The sequence below is a fragment of the Sander vitreus genome, chromosome 12, assembly GCF_031162955.1.
Source record: "Sander vitreus isolate 19-12246 chromosome 12, sanVit1, whole genome shotgun sequence".
NCBI lineage: Eukaryota > Metazoa > Chordata > Actinopteri > Perciformes > Percidae > Sander > Sander vitreus.
The window spans coordinates 10,611,668-10,628,541 of record NC_135866.1 but is presented as its reverse complement, the minus strand read 5'-3'; the positions used below and the strand labels follow the sequence as shown (position 1 = coordinate 10,628,541).

The following is a 16,874-nucleotide window of genomic DNA, read 5'->3' as shown; positions in this document are numbered from 1 at the left end:
ATATTTTAACCATTTTATGGAAATGTTAATATCCCCACTGTTTGGCCTGAAACTGATACATATGTTATGAAATATTTTGGATCTAACATAAACTCTACAGCCCCTCCATTTTGTGGTTTTGCTATTACCCATGTTTGCTCCTTACTGCCTTCTTGTTCTGTGAGGAGGATTCATTGGAAGTCTTTTGCACTTGCGCTAAAAGTAATTACGTTGTTTGTTTTAATTGACCCATAGGATGGGACTAATTCTTGCTTAGATTCTTCCCATCTGTCTTTGGTAATGGTTAGAACAGAGAAGAGCATTGGTTTTCTCTCCTTTACATCCAGTCAGCTAGAAAATGACTTGCCGTTTGCAAGCATTAGAAGACGAGAAAGGAAGTACATATTTCTGCAGATGAGAGAGAAGTGTGTGTGCGTGTGTGTGTGTGTGTGTGTGTGTGTGGGGGGTTGAGTCCTTTGATTGGAAGATTTCTTTTTTAATAAGCACAGGTCAATGGGTCACAGTAAAGAGCCCTGTATAAAGCCTGGAGATCTTCAGCTCAGTCTTGTCCCCCAGACCGATGTTTTAAAATATGGTGTCTGTGTGTGTGTGTGTGTGTGTCTGTGTGTGTGTGTGTGTGTGTGTGTGTGTGTGTGTGTGTGTGTGTGTGTGTGTGTGTGTGGTTTTTGGGTGTGTCCCTTCTTCTTCCTATCCTGCATAGAGTTTATGCAGGCAGAGCAATCAAACACCCTGTAGCCTGTCATTAACAGGAGGCAGAGAGAAAGACAGATAAGGGGGAGGAATGAAGCGAGAAGGCAAAAAAGAGACAGGGGGTAAGTGAAGAAGATGAAAGACAGTGGTAAATGGAGAGTGAAGAAACGCGCAGAGAAGAGTAGGAGAAAGGATGCGCTGGGATTACGGGGAGAGAGGGCGAGGGAGAAGAAGGATGGATGCGTGGGAGAGGAAAGAGGGAGGAGAAGAAGGTGGAGGTAAAGAGAGAGAGAGCGAGGGGGGTAGGTGGGTGGTGGGGTTATGATGAATTAAAGATGACACTCTCCGGCAGCCTGGTTTCTAAAGATCACTCTGTCTGCTAATGTAATGTTAATGAATGCAAATTATGTGCCTAACCTCTCTCCCCTGACCAGGAGAGGGGAAGGAACAGAGAGTAAAAAAACGATGGCAAAAGAAAAGGAGGGAGAAGGAGAGAAAGAAAAGGTGTGAAGTGGGGGGTTATGTATAAATGTGCTGTTTCTGTCCCTGGACTGTAGCTGAATGAGTGACTGACCAAGGAGAGATGATTAGATGCGTGATACTGTTGTCACCAGCCTCTGGGTGTGCATTGACTGTGTACCTGTCTGTGTTTGCCAACCCCGCCTCAGGGGGGGCTGTTTTTCCTGCTTCCCTTCCACAGCAACTCCATTACAAACTGGTAATAGTGGGGAAAGAGAGTTTTGCTGCTCACTGAGTGCCAGTGATGTGGCAGGCCAGATGTGTAAGGCCAAGTGAATGTCACCTTTCGGTGATGATAGGATAATGTCATCAGGTTCTGCATATAGGCCTATATTAATCTTTCCTATCTTGCGAGGCATTCTTCCTAACATCTGCTGCTGATCTCACTTTGGCTTCTGTAAATCCTCTCCTCTGTATCTTCTCATCTATCTTGGCTTTGTCTCCTGTCCCTGATACTGACCTGGTCTTCTTTCATGCTGAAAATTGTATTTTTTTCTGTGAGCCCAGAACACTGTTAATACATTTGTGTGTGTGTGTGTGTGTGTGTGTGTTTGTGTGGGTGTGTGTGCGTGCATTGTGTGATTTGTGAGCCTGTGAGCCTATTCTGTCTGTAGCTCACCGATGCGAGACTTGTGTGTCCCATCGCTCCCCGCTAATGTCTCGGAGGATGGCAGATTATTTTCCGTTCAATTTTCAAATCAGCCACATTGTCATTCCTGTCTTCAGGGAGACATAGAAGTAACATATTTCTTTTGATGTATTTCTGTTGACTGTTCTGTATCTTCTATTTAAAGTGAAAAGCCTTCAGTATGAGTGACACAGCTTTAGTGTGGCCCAGATTAGAAAAGTCTCACATCTGTGTTGGCAAGGATTGCCTTCTCTGTTGAACAGGCTGACTCAATCAAAGACATCACCTCTTTCATGTGCTTTTTACCCTGAAGCAGTTTTCAAATCAGCTCAACGCTCTCGACCATGTTCGACTTCATGTGGTCCTCCCTTCCAGTCCAATAAGCGATCTTTTTTTGGGTGTGATTTTTCCAGGGTGCAGTGAGTGAATAGTGTCTGTTTGTGTGACAAACTTCCATGCAATTTGTTCATAAAATACTTTACTCTGTCAAAAATGTTCCATTTTTTATTCATGAATCCCCCGAGTGGACTGCTGATTAGTTTGGGAGACGCAGCAGCCTTTACTCTTGTTTGTTTGTCACTTTGTTTTCAGCCCCGTATTAGGATGCCAGGCTCAGCGGGCTACCATGGGGCTTCATCATTGTTAAGTGCTCATTTCAATTCCGCTGATTTCTCCTCTTGGTATTTCATCTCTGTCTTTCCCTCTGTCTGTCTAGTCCCTCCGATATCTCCCTCTCTTTGCCCTCCCATCTTGATTCCAATTCTGAGAAAAGATAAACCCCTCTTAAATAATGTCGTTGAAGGCCCTCAGATCTTATTTCAGTTTGTTGCTACCCGCTCAGCCTAGCATCCAGCATCTGGACATGATTGTCTCATTGAATTACAAAGTGTACCAGCATCCTTAAACAGGTGGATATAGTGAAGAGGGAAGAGAGGGGGGCAGTTAAAGGATAGGTGAATGGAAAAAATATGTAATGGGGTGGGAAGGGATATCCGCAGATAATTGTATGCCATATTGACTAAGGGAGCTTCAGAGAGGCCCTTCAGTGCATGTTCTATCGACCAGCAGCCATACAATCATAAAGACATGGCCATGAAGGGGGGAATTACACAGACATGTTGCCGTTCTGACTTGCAAACTGTAGAATTAAAGTCATATATAAAGGCTCAAAGAGGGTGGAGAGATTGGTCAATCCATTCCTGCTGCGCTTTCTTCTCTGAAGTCTCTTTCTATAGATGTTCTTTGGCCCCAGTACGAGCAATATGCAATCATGCGTGTCTATGTGATGTATCATGCGACTCCTTGCTGACGTGTAATTGTGTGAAGAGGGCTGCCTTATCGATCTGTAGCGCAAGGTCCCATCAATGTTTAATGCAGTCTCTCTCGCTCTTACATTTCTCTCCTTTTCTCTCTTTCTAACCCTCTCTCTCTCTCTCTGGTCTCTCTCTCTCTCTCTGTGTGGAAACAGCCTACCATTTGGTATTGATCTACCCCTTGCTGCTAATGAGAAGGAGCTGTGCTTTCTGGCATTTGAAGCTGTAGGCCTTCGGTGGGGCCTTGGTTTTGGCTTGGCATGTGACTTCTGGGTTTTGATGAGTACGCTGGCAGTGTATCAGCTTGAGTGATCCTTACACAATGAGCCAACCCACATCTGTTGTACTTTTTAGAGTAACTAATATACTGCGATGTAGTCTCTATACATCCCCCGGCCTTTGCGGCTCTTTGAATCCATTTAAGGCGAGCTACCCTGACACCTACAAGCTATTGTTTTCCAATAGATTTATGACATAGTCAACATTAAGCTCTCTATGTTAATAATTTTCCCACAGACTGAACTGCTAGTGAACCTGCCTGTGTTTAATTTATTGGAGCTTGCAGGTGGAGCTGACAAAGCAGAATATGAACGCAGGAGAAAACACTCTGGGCTACCCTCCAAACACGAGGGACTACATCTAGCTGTTGTCTTTCCTTGTCTTCCAAATTACTTGGTAAAAACTGAAAAAGAGAGAGAGGAACAGGATGTGCGGTCAGATATAACTGCGATGAGAATCAGGGAGCCATGGAAAGGGAGGACTAATTGTTTTTACGAGGGTTTTATGGTCTAAGCTGAGGAGTAACCCAGCGTTAAAGTACTGGAACTCACATACAGCAAGAGATGAATCAGAGTTAATAAGTGTCCCAACTGCTTAAAATGCAAATGTGCAATTAAAGCGTCACTTAGAAATATTTGATCCCAAAATGTATAGACATTCATTTGTATCTTTACCTGAAAGATGTCCCTATATAAATGGACCAGCAGCCATTTTGGTAGTTTTTGCTTTTAATATACAACTAAAAATAGATGATTAATCCCTCTGAAACCTAATTGTTTTTTAAGCTTAGGTCATCGAATGACTTATAATTTTAGCAATAAACCAAAACGTGCCTCTTGTAATTTTTAAAGAGCCAGCTTTTTAAATTAATGTACAGTAGGTAGCTTGTTTTAAAACAAAACTCTTCAAATCCACTTATGATTAAATGCATGAATGGACCGCATAACGGCTAATTTAAAACTCACACACATTGGCGTACACAAGGGACACTTTCCAAATCCCCAGTGCCGGTGGACAGGTGTGTGAGCCATGGCATGACGGCTGTTCAAGCCCCACCCTGTTGCTAATAACTACTTAGCATCCTCCATTTGCTCATCTGCTACTCTGATATTCTGCTAATGGTAGACATTAGGTCACATGACAGGGCTCATCCAGCCCTCCCATGGGGCTTTAACCTTTTTTTTGTCTCCTACCCTCAACATCTTGTGCATCCTTCCCCCACTTCCTTTGCTTTTAAAAGGAAATGGAAAATGGCCTACCAAGTGCCTTTGTGATTTGACTAAAGCTTCTATGATTTCCCCTGAGAAAGGGTTGGCAGTCCCCACAACGCTGGCTGGCGCTGAGGGCTTTTTCATGCTTCTATCTCCCCAGCTGACAGCAAGCTGAACAGGCAGGCTGGAGCTGGCTGGCGGGCTGGCTGTGGAAACTAGACAAGGCAAGGCAGATCTTAGGGAAATTGAAATACTCTGATGGAAGCCGGGTGTGAACAAGGCTGTCACTGTAGGTGTACACAGAAAATTGCTCACTGAGTTGGCTGGTAAATGTTACTGTGTGTGTGAGTACTCTGTGTGTGTGTGTGTGTGTGTGTGTGTGTGTGTGTGTGTGTGTGTGTGTGTGTGTGTCCATGTGTGGCTTAATGTGTATCTGCGGGAGTACTTGTGTGTGCAGCTGAATTACCTAGGTTAATTGGTTTCATGTCTGAGGACAGTTTCTCCCAGTAAGTGGAGATTGAGAATGAAAGACATCTTTCCTTCCTACTGGTGGCTTGACACTCATCCTCTGTGTACTTGTTTTTTACCAAGTTTGAACTGCAGATAACGGGCTACAAGTGCTCCATCATTTGGAATGATTTGCTGAGGAACAGCTGCGGGTGTGAGCCTCCTGCGGAGGAGTAGGTAAAGGGAGGGTGCTGAGGGCTGGAACCAGCGTCTGCTGGTTATGTCTTTGCATTCAATCAGAGTGAGATTTCTCCCCTATCAACAACACGTGTGGGCGTCGCTAGCCAACCGCTTGCTGTGATAGCGGAAGATGTCCAAGCCAACGACACAGCAACCACAGTTCCTCTGAAAATCCCCACACACACCCTGCTTATCTACTACAAATCTTCACCCAGACATACCATTCCCTCCTCTGTCTCCAATTCTTTTCATCTCTTTGGCCACAACAAAAACAAGTGAGGGCATGTTGTGGCAGGGGACATAAAAAAAACATGAAATATGCCCTGGTTCACTCTCAATAAGATGGAAGGTTTAGGCCATAGTCTGTTACTTGGGAAATGATGAATCTATCATTACACTGTTAAGGCCAACATGTCACCCAGTCCATCACTCTATAAATCTGTGTGTGTGTGTGTGTGTGTGTGTGTGTGTGAGAGAGAGAAAGAGAAGCAGGAGAGATCTGTCGTTCGTGATAACTGTCATACTTCTCTCTTCTTTCCTTGAGCTATATCAGGTTTCCAGATTTCATTGTGCCAACAAGGCAGATATTAATCAAAACAGGGCTGACAAAGTTCTTGGGTGAGCTGCCAGACTTATTTGTCTATGATGTGTCACTGAGGATAAGCGAGAGGTAAACTTTGTCTAATTTTTCATAGATATGGGACCAGATAGGACACCTTGTGTAATACAAGTCCAAAGTGAGGTAGATAAATTCAAATATCCTCCAAACTGTTCCCTACGAACAAGAAGATTTCTTTTATCTCTGAGGTGGTTACTTTTTATTGTCTAATTTTTGTTTGCAACCAGTGCACCATATAGTTCTCTGCGGTGCGTCTTGAGATTTTGTGCAAATCACAGAGAAACACAAGACATCCTTCTCATTAAAGCTTTCACATACACGACATACTTTGGAAATGTATGTATTTCCTAACTGTGGGTTGAGAATAACTGACACAAAGAGTACTCCGCCAAACTAGTTTTCAGCGACTGCCCCCACTTGGAGTAAACAAAGTGCAATGGCCTCGCCGTGGAGGGCTCCCTCTGCATTTGTGAAGCCACTTTCTTTGGACACAGTTTGGCACTCACACACGGCCACATGCAAACCCATGCAGTGTGTCTCATGTTGCACACAGATACAAAAATATCCTCTCAGTTTTCCCACAAATGACGGCATATTCTGCAAATACATGCGCACACCCGCACACAAACAAAGGCAGGATGCACATATTGTAGTTTCATACTCACACTGAGAGAACACAATACAAAGCTCAGCATTTAACAACATGACAGAAGCTCTCAGACATTCCTTCCAGCAAAGTGCCAAAGCTTTGTTTCCATGTCTCTTGTCTTAACAGAAGTCAAGCAGAGATGGATGAAACCTCTTTCTCTCCTCATCTCCTTTCTGCGCATCGATGATAGTGTCAAGTGATCACTGGGGCTTGAATGCAGTTCAACTCTGTGGAATGGTACTCAAAATAGCTTTTCTGAGGGTAACCGCTGTCTTCCTCTCTCCCTACCTCTTTTTCTTTCTTCGCTGCAGAGACCGTGATGGACACTCGGGTGGCCACAGCTGAACTGGGCTGGACAGCGTATCCTAATTCTGGGGTGAGTCGCACATACACTTGCTTGGTAAAAAACTGTTTCAGAAGTTTATGTTCAAACTTTTTTTCCTGTTGGGAGGAAGATAGTGTGATATGTAACATGACACACAGTGCACGTACTGATCTACAGCCAGACAGATAAATAGGCAAGAAGGCAGGCAGGATGGGAGTATAGACTTAAGCAGTGCCCAATGTAGCTCCTATTATGGGTATTATTTTCTCTCTGTCCCAGCTCATAATGACTTAATGACATAATGGGTCCACGTAAGCCCCAGAACACAGTACCTAAGTCCCTGTAAATGGATGCTCGGGGATACCATAGACATAATGATACTGTAATGATACATTTATGCAGGAAAGTGGAGGTATTAGGATGAAACGAGGGAGGAGGAGCTAGGAGGATGGAAACGCTCAGGGCTTTTTCAGATTTTAGGAGAACTATTTTCAACTTTCAGGTAGTTTCATGCACATGAAAGGAGTGTAAATTAAAGAAAGTGCCAAGTCATCAGAATGGTAACAGTGTTCTTTTTTTCTGAAAGAATCACAGCATCAGAAGTATGATTGCCCTTTTACCCTAATGGACTTAAAGAATATGTTAAGGCCTTGTTCTCTGTGCTGTAAGTCAGTAATTCAATGAAAAGCTCCATAGACCAACACTGATAGCATGAATCTTGCAGGAGCCGGGACAGACAATGACTGTTTCCTGCATTTTCTGGGTCTTTGGGTCTTTATGAGGCATTTTACACACGTGTAAAGGGAGCTTTTATTGCTCTTGAACAGAGCTTTTGCTCTGTTTAAACATTGGAGAGTGTGGCAGTCCACGTTTTCTTTTGTCTCCCCAGAGGAGTACTAACTAAAACAACCTGGAACCTTTATGTGTATACTAGTCTACTGTATATGTGTGTGCATGTGTACAATCAACCTCACAGCTGAGACCTTGCTTATGATTGCTTCTATACTGCTTGTATGAATAATATTCATCCTGAAAAAAAATGTTATTGATATTTTCACCCAGCAAAATGAATGTCATGCCACTCTTTTACCATACCAAATACATTTTTCTAGAATCAGCAAGGTCAGTTTCTTTTCACTGTATGTAAATACAACATTAAACATGTAAGATAAGTAGCTTGTGAGCACAGACTGTCATATAAGAGGCAGTATAGGCGATAATTCATACTTGGTCTCACATACAACACCATAACCTCACATATATACCATTATACTCTCACATACCATTATACTCTTGAACTATCGCCTAGATAGCCTCTCATACTGTCCTCACCAGAAGGAAACTGAAAATGAGCAACAGTTTGCAGATCAGCTAGCATCATTAAAATAATATGTTAAATTGTATATTTCTATATTTTGTTTCAAACATTTTACTATGTTAATGAGGACACATAACGTGTAAATAACGCGACCTTGCAGCTGATTAATTATTGAGTGGCCTGTCAATTTGACTCTGCTTCATTTCTTTGCCCTTTTTAGAATTACACACTCTTTTTTTTTGGTCTTTGCACCAAATCCGGAGATTCTAAATGCATCTTTAGGGATGAGGCATGCTGGTCTGACACCCGGTGCTGTTCACCCAGAATGCTGTGGAACACAAACAATGTTTTTTTTCTTGATTTTTAAGGATCAGTTGGATCAACAATTACAACACTAACATAATATGCAATGGAATAAATCAGATTATTTCCATGGATCAGCCTCACTGATCTCCTGTCACGTTTTTTTTTCTGTGAAGAGGAAATATCCAGTAAGACCTACCGAGTAGAGACATCTACAGTGCTATTTCCATCGAAGCCTATTCAGTTCAGGAAGCCTCCAGGCACACAGAGCCTCCTGTCTGTGTTGAGCATAGCTTTCTAAGCTTCTCCTGGTGTAAAGGTTCAGGCAGAGAGAGACCTGCTGTAGGGAGAATACACTCATACCGCTCACTGGAAGAACGTACCACGCTACACTGCTGCCTTGACCTTGCTGGCAGTGTGTGAGTGAGGCAGCAGCGTGATTGTGTACAATTGCCCACTTTCACATACACACTCACATGTGCACATAAATACACACACCCTGAATTCAGCAAGTTTTTAATGGATTTCTTTTGCGTGAGAGCTAAAGATGTAATTATGTCAAACCTGGTCAACATCAGATCATTTTCAGATATATTAGACATATGTATTCCATCTAAGTTTACCCTATTTTATAAATGGACATGTTCTGTTAGCTACAAGTCATGGCTGAAGAGAAATCTGATAACCATGACTGTATGGGTGTGAACAGCGGTGTCAAAGATGCAGAATGTAACTGGGTGGAGCTGATTGGATAACATCTCACTGGAATTGTACCTTGTACGGACACAAAAGTATTGATGCATTGTACATAGCACTTGTATGACTACACATACTTACTTGAATAATAATGTATATTTGTTTGTATAGCCAGCGGCTAAGTGTTCAATGTGCCTCTCTTCGTGAAGCTGATAACTGCCTCTCTAACACGCACACAGAGCAAGAGAAAAGGCACACACATACACTAGTGTTGTCCCTGTTCTATCCGATACATCCCATTAATTTCCTTTAGTAACTTCTCCTTCAGGAGTTCATGAAAGGTGTGCATGAGTGTTTGAGTGTGTGTTTGGGTTTGGCTGACCTGAAGGGTTAATTTTGAAGAATTGCAGAAGCATTGTCATTAGTTCCAGTGGTGTAAACAAGAGGACATATCAGGGTTGCCCATGTGAATGTATAATGGAGCGGCAGTATGCGAATGCACACTCGTATGTTAGCATCTGCACGAGAAAATGAGAGCTCAGAAGGAAAGCAGATGTGTACAGCACACATCACAATATTCCTTCATGTGCATTGATGCTCCAGCTTTTTTCTATTGTTTCATTTCATTTCTATAAATTCCTTCTTTCCCTCTGTGGACTTTCCCCTCCAATGCCTTTTTTTTCTCTGTTTCCTTCTCACCTCCATCCTTATGAGTCAGTCCTCATTTTCTTTCTCTCTGTCTTCCTATCACGCACACACATAAATTATGGAGTCCCAGAAAGGCAAATGCCCCCCGACCTTGCCATGTGGTGATGTGACAGATCAGACATGAAAGACAATGACACACACACGCACGCACACACACACACACACACACACACACACACACACACACACACACACACACACACACACAGACACACTGCCCTTACTAATGTAGATTTTCATGCACTTATAAATAATGTGATTATTTTCGACTTTCAAAAGTAACTTGGTTTCTGAAAAGTGATCTGAATAATACATGCAAAACTGGGCATCTTCATCAGGTTAAGTGATTAAAAGAAAATCGGATAACACAACGTGTTTATGCTCAAGAAAATAACAATTTTCATGGTCATACATTTAACCAGATTTCTAAAGGGGTTTTTATACGTGAAAAAAAAGACCAGAACAAAGGAAAATTCTACAGTGAGGTGAAATTAAACATCTGTACTTGCACTGAAGATGCCCATCCTTTGAACCAAAACGATTAAATCCAGAATCAGGCTTAACCAATAGCCACTGCCTTAGCCGTCCAAATGCTAATCCCCCTGCAACACCTCTAAAACATTTTTTCAAACTGTATCCCACCTTCATCATTGTTGTTGCTATGAACATAGTTAGGGTCAAGTGGCAACAACTAGCATATCTTTAGCTCAACAGTCTGACCAATAATTACTTATATAATTACAATTTGGCACATCTAAACAAAATCAACAATTACCATCATTACCTCAGGACCTAATGTTAGTAATTAATTTCAGTTAAAGGAACACGCCGACTTATTGGGACTTTGTCTTATTCACCGTATCCCCCAGAGTTAGATAAGTCCATACATACCCGTCTCATCTCCGTGCGTGTTGTAACTCTGTCTGACGGCCCCACCGCTAGCCTAGCTTAGCACAGATCCTGGAGGTAACCGGTTCCATCTAGCCTACTGCTCCCAATAAGTGACAAAATAACGCCAACATGTTCCTATTTACATGTTGTGATTTGTATAGTCACAGCGTGTACAAATAACAAGGTCACATGAGACACAGCCATCTTCTAACCGTATACATACTGGGAACTATATTCTCAGAAGGCGAAGCACTGCTACTTATGCTCCTTGGGCGGAGTGATATGCTTGCAGCACCTGAGAAGCTCAGAGCAGAGAGTAGCAATGCTTCGCCTTTCTGAGAATATAGTTCCCAGTATGTATGGCTGTGTCTCATGTGACCTTGTTATTTGTACACACTGTGACTATACAAATCACAACATGGAAAATGTTGGTGTTATTTTGTCACTTATTGGGAGCAGTAGGCTAGTTGGAACTGGTTACCTCCAGGATCTGTGCTAGGCTAGACTAGCGGTGGGGCCATCAGACAGAGTTACAACACGCACAGAGATGAGAAGGGTGTGTATGGACAACTCTGGGGGTTATGGTGAATAAGACAAAGTCCCAATAAGTCGGCGTGTTCCTTTAAAGAAAGAAACGATTACGTAAAACTATTGGCAATTAGACAATTATGTAATAATTGTTACAGGTCTAATACTCATTCCAAACATGGCAGAAATCAGATTACTCACCAATTCCATAACGTTTTAGAGCTTTTCCTCTTTCATTGTGGATATAAATGTGTTATCTGATTACCTGCTTGATTTCTCACAGTAATCTGGTCTCCTGTGTGCATGATGTAAGCATAGAAGGAGATAAGGGAGGTGAGAAGTTGTATTACAAACATTTTAGGGAATGTTATGACGTAAGGAATAAAGGAAAGTAGAGGAAATGAAGAACAGAAGAAGAGCAAGACTGTGTGTCCACTAGGTGTTTTTAAAGAGCAGGATGGTGCATGAAGGTGCTGGTTACAAGCACCAGGAGAAATGCTTAGATACTGTGAGGCTCGTTATATTAACTAGCCTGTAACACTATGCTATTACACAGAGAATTATAGATAACACACAGTCCTAACAGGAAGAGTCAGTGTTTGGCCCATATGCTCCTATACTACATTCTTTATGTCTCTGTTGTCATTCTGTCTATTAGCTTTTCTCCAATCGTTGCCATTAAAAGCAATGATGACAACTTAAGACCCGTGTTTTAACTGGAGATGTTTGGATGTGGCCAAAACAGGGTGAGTTCCCTGAAATAAAACAACAAAATGTTGGTGATCGGAAATGTAAATAAACTAAATAGTTATTTTTTATTTTCTTCATCATTCTTGAATGATTCAGCTAAAAGGGGAGTGAGAAAACACTGCTCTCATTTGGGAAGGGTCGGATGGGAAAAGGGGAGTGTAGAGTGAGCGAGAGAGGAAGAGGCCGAGAGTGAGGGATGAGAGGAGCTGGAAGAAGAAATAAACGAGTGATGGCGGAGCAGCTGGAAGGGTTGCGGGACGAGGAAAAGAGGGTTGAGGAGGGAGGGATTAGGAGCAACTGGAGGGAGACAGAGTAAGCGATCAATTGTATGTGAATAGGAACCAAAAAAAAGCAGCTCTGTAAGACTGCAACATTCAGCTGTGGGTGTGCGTGTGGAAGAGAGCTCGGGTTAACTCATGTGACTCTGGGAGGTCACAGACAGAGTTCAGGCTTTAAGGTGAGAGCCTTTGGGGAGAGGGGTGTTGGGGGGGTTACGGGGTCAGCGGGGTGGCAGAGGCTGCTGTGGGTGCTGTGAAGCGTGTAGAAACAGGGCAGGTTGGTGTGGTGTAAGGGGCTTGGGGAGAAGAGGGATAAAGAGTGGGCCAAGTGAACAGAGAAAGGGGTGTGGAGGATTAGTGCTGGGGGACACAACTGACAGGAAAAGGCGTGGGGAGTGAGACGGAAGCAGAACGATAAGGAGGGCATTTTGGAGAAATCCCTCTGCCCTTTGGTTGTAGCAGGTGCCAGGTGCATAAGAACGGATGGATCTCTCCATGACATCTCTGTTTGTCTGTTTGTATTTACACTCCCTTGTATTTACACATGTGGGCGTGTGTGTGCTCACGTATATTTTTATGTGCCTGAGTGTGCTGTTGCATATCTGCACCTGCATATGTGAGCGTGCACAAGAGCAGGTGCTGCTGGAGTGGCGTTTTTGGGAGTGCCCAGCATCTGCTTAAAGGACAATTCCGGTGCAAAATGAACCTAGGGGTTAATACGAACGCCGTGCTTGAGCTATGTTACTGGTTACTCTTTACACAGCATTCAACGTTCGACTGGTCATGACTGTTTTCCCAAGATGGCGCCTGCCTGTATACCGAACAGTACTGTTTTTATAAACTATCTTTTTCATAAACTGTCTTTACACTTACAAAGTTCTCAGTGCTTCGGTTTACATGTAGGGACCTTCATTATGCTACTGTGGAAGTCTGGTGCTATTTTGAGCCTTGTTAGTGGTATAGAAATAGCGATTTCTTTTTACTTTTTCGTGCCCCGACGACTAGCGTTATAAGCTAATTAGCAGTTTGCGCTAAAACTGGTCCCATTCGATTAGCATGAAAACATATCCCAGAAAACGATCGATTCGGTACCCATATGTTATTAACCCCTAGGTTCATTTTGCGCCGGAATTGTCCTTTTAAGCAAAGCTCCTGTGGGTCTTAACTGGACAGGTGTCAGCATACACTCAGCAATTCTTAAAGAGCACAGATAGATCCATAACAGCCATCTCACCATCTGCTGACCAGACTCAATACACCTCAATTATTTATATCCTGACAGATAGACAGACAGTGGCTCGATGGGCATAAGGGAACACAGGGGGGACAAGTAAAGTGAGGAAAGTAAGCAGAAGGCAGAGAGGAAAGAGAAAGAGGCTGATTGAATGTAGATAATAAGAGTCGGAGAGGGATGGAGACGAAAAAAGGATGAGTGAGAAGGAGTGAGAAAGAACGAGAGGGATGGAGGTGAACTCTGAACCTGCAGAGCCCGAGCTGAAATGGAATGAGAGGAGAAAAACGACAGTGAGTCATGCTGGCTGCGCTTCAGCGGCCAGGTGAGAAAAGTGCTTTCATTACATGCACACACACGCACACACGCACACACACACACACACACACACACACACACACACACACACACACACACACACACACACACACACAAATGGATGGAAACAGCCCACTTGTATAAGAATTTACCCAGACATGAGCACATGCACAGATGCACACATTCACACATATAACTCCTTATAAACTCCTGAGGAATTAGTTGTGGTTAAAACGAAATTGAATGTATGTGCACATTTGTGCAAACACACACACACACACACACACACACACACACACACACACACACACACACACACACACACAGCTGACATTGTCCTATCAGTGGGACACCAATTTCATTTTGCCGCCATGGTCATTGAGTGTGATTTGACTGCTCTGAGATCAGACACGGACATCTCTGCTCAGCATGAAGACCAGAATAGTAAGACAAGGAACGACTCACATGATCACAAAATCACAATGCATCTATGGCTTTCTGCCTGTGTTTGTGCGTATGTGGCTCTGTGTTTGGGTGCTTGTGTTGTCTGTTTGTATGTCTATGGAATTTTAATAGTCTGTGGGTTCTCTTTAGAACCACTCCCATATCATATTTTAGATCTAAACTTTTTTCATTTTTTTTTGGGGGTAAGATTTAATTAACATTTTAAATGATTTGCTAGGGAGACATGACCAAGATAGCAGCATCTATATAGATACAGACGGAGCAGAAAATTACAGTGTGCGCAACACAGAATATAGTTGCAAATTAAATCAGGCCTTTTTTATTTTTGACTCTGAATATATTGTGACTACCTCAATTGTTGATCTCCTTCCTGTGGGTTTCCTTTCCATATTTTACATGTAACAATTCTCTTGGATGTATTAGGAGCCAAGGACGAAGAATAAATAAAAGAAGGAAGTGATAGAACTAGGGCAAAAAAAGCAAAGAAAAAATTAGTCTTTCCTTAATTTGGTATGAATTTGGAGGAGTGCAAAGAAAAAGGCTGGAGACTGACTGATGTGTGTGGGAGTGATTGTGTTTCTACCCCAGTACCTGCAGTACTTGCAGTACCTGCTATTTTAGCAGTCCTACTGAGCTGGCAGAAATAGCAGTAAATCCTTCTATTCTTCTCGTCTTCTGACTGTCATTTTTTCTGCTTTTCTTAACTCCAGATTGTCTGTCTCAAAGCTCAGACTTCCTTTTTGCTCTATCTTTACCTAACCCCATCCCGTCCTCCCCCGACACTCTTCATCCCTCCACGTGTCTTTGTGTCTAGTGCTACCAGGTGTCACGCTTTGCAGGATTTTTACACACACACACACACACACACACACACACACACACACACACACACACACACACACACACACACACACACACACACACACACACACACAGGCAGGGGCCCCTTTGCACCCAAAAGCCTTCATACCTTGCCTTTCTCCTGTCACCTGCTGACACGTTCTTTGTGGTTTGTCCCTAAATGGCCTCGCCTTGGGCCATAGGGGGCCAGGGTTACTGCAGAGCCACGGCTTTCACTCTTTCACTCCCTTACTGCATTTATCTCACTCCTTTTTACCCCTTGTTACATCCAGACTGTTTCATCTATGGATTTTTCTCTCTCTCTCTCTCTCTCTCTCTCTCGCTCTTCTTTTACTTTTCATTTCCTTCTCTCTACATACAGTACGTGCTGGTGCATCGAGACACATCTCCAATTTCAATATATATACACAGTCATGGTGAATCATTTAGTCGCCCTTCTTATCATCCTACACAATTGATCCATAAGGTTGCAGAGGCTGTCAGATATTTCAACGCAACACACAGCTTTGGCCTTTTACACTCAAGGTAATGTTGCTACTGGAAACTGAAAGCCCTGCTGAAGCACTGTCAGCCGCATGGTTACTCTGAAGACACCCTGACCAGGTGCATCTTAAGATAAAAGTCTTCAGGAAACAGTTCTCTGTTTTAACACAATTGCATTAACCTTGTTTCTGTCCTTTTAAACACCTTGTTGAGTTAATGACGCCTTCCAAACATTTCACTGGTGTATTTTTAGTCTTACTCATACAGTCCTTATATGGTACTTGTGTGAAAGATCTGAAATTCTTTAATCAGTTTTATACTTATTCCACACATTACCACTTACCTTTTTTTTCAGCGGTCAAAATGGATAATTGGAAACTACTGGCACTTAAAATAGACAGACATGTATACTGGAAAACTTCAGTTCAATACATTTGAACAATTATAGTTACCATTGAAACATGTGATAATGTGAATGATGATGAATTATGGCTACAAGAAATTGAAACCAGGAATACATTGTATTTATACCACTGCACATATTGTGGCATGAACATGTTCAACTTTAGTATATTTATGTATTGTGTGTGTGTATATATATATATATATATATATATATATATATATATATATATATATATATACATACATATACATAATAGCTCTAAAGCTCTGCCGCCCACCAATTTCTATAAAATTATGTTTGCTTTAATAATTAGATCTTCATAGTTTCAGATCTTTTGTAAGAATGATGAGGCCAAATTGCCTTTGTATTTTGTCTTGGGTGAAAAAAAAAACATTTGTTTTCCATTTTAAGCTTGCTGTGTAAACAGTAAAAGCCACATTTAGTTGCATGTACAGTATTGTGTTTACTAGCAGATCAATCTAAAAACATCTTTAGTCCATCAGATCGGCTGCCGCTTCAAAGCAACCGGCACGTAATTGAAAATACGAGTGTTAATAATGATATTACAAAAGTTGGATGGGGTGGGAGAGTGAGGCGCCTGGGTGGATTGTTCACTTGAATGGCACAGCATAATGCCACATTATGTGCATCTCACAGGATCTAAGGAAAACATGCATATCAAAGACATTTGAAAACATGTAATGAGACCACATTGCAA

At 42.4% G+C, this 16,874-nt stretch overlaps 1 protein-coding gene across 3 annotated transcripts in view; it reads left to right on the top strand.

Annotated features, from left to right (window-relative positions):
• The window catches only part of ephb1 (EPH receptor B1), a 165,082-nt gene that overhangs the window by 45,337 nt on the left and 102,871 nt on the right, over positions 1-16,874 (top strand). For all 3 annotated transcript variants that reach the window (XM_078263726.1, XM_078263725.1, XM_078263723.1), the window contains exon 2: positions 6,907-6,971. In XM_078263726.1, coding sequence (XP_078119852.1) covers positions 6,907-6,971 — 65 coding nt within the window. The remainder of the gene's footprint in view (positions 1-6,906; positions 6,972-16,874) is intronic.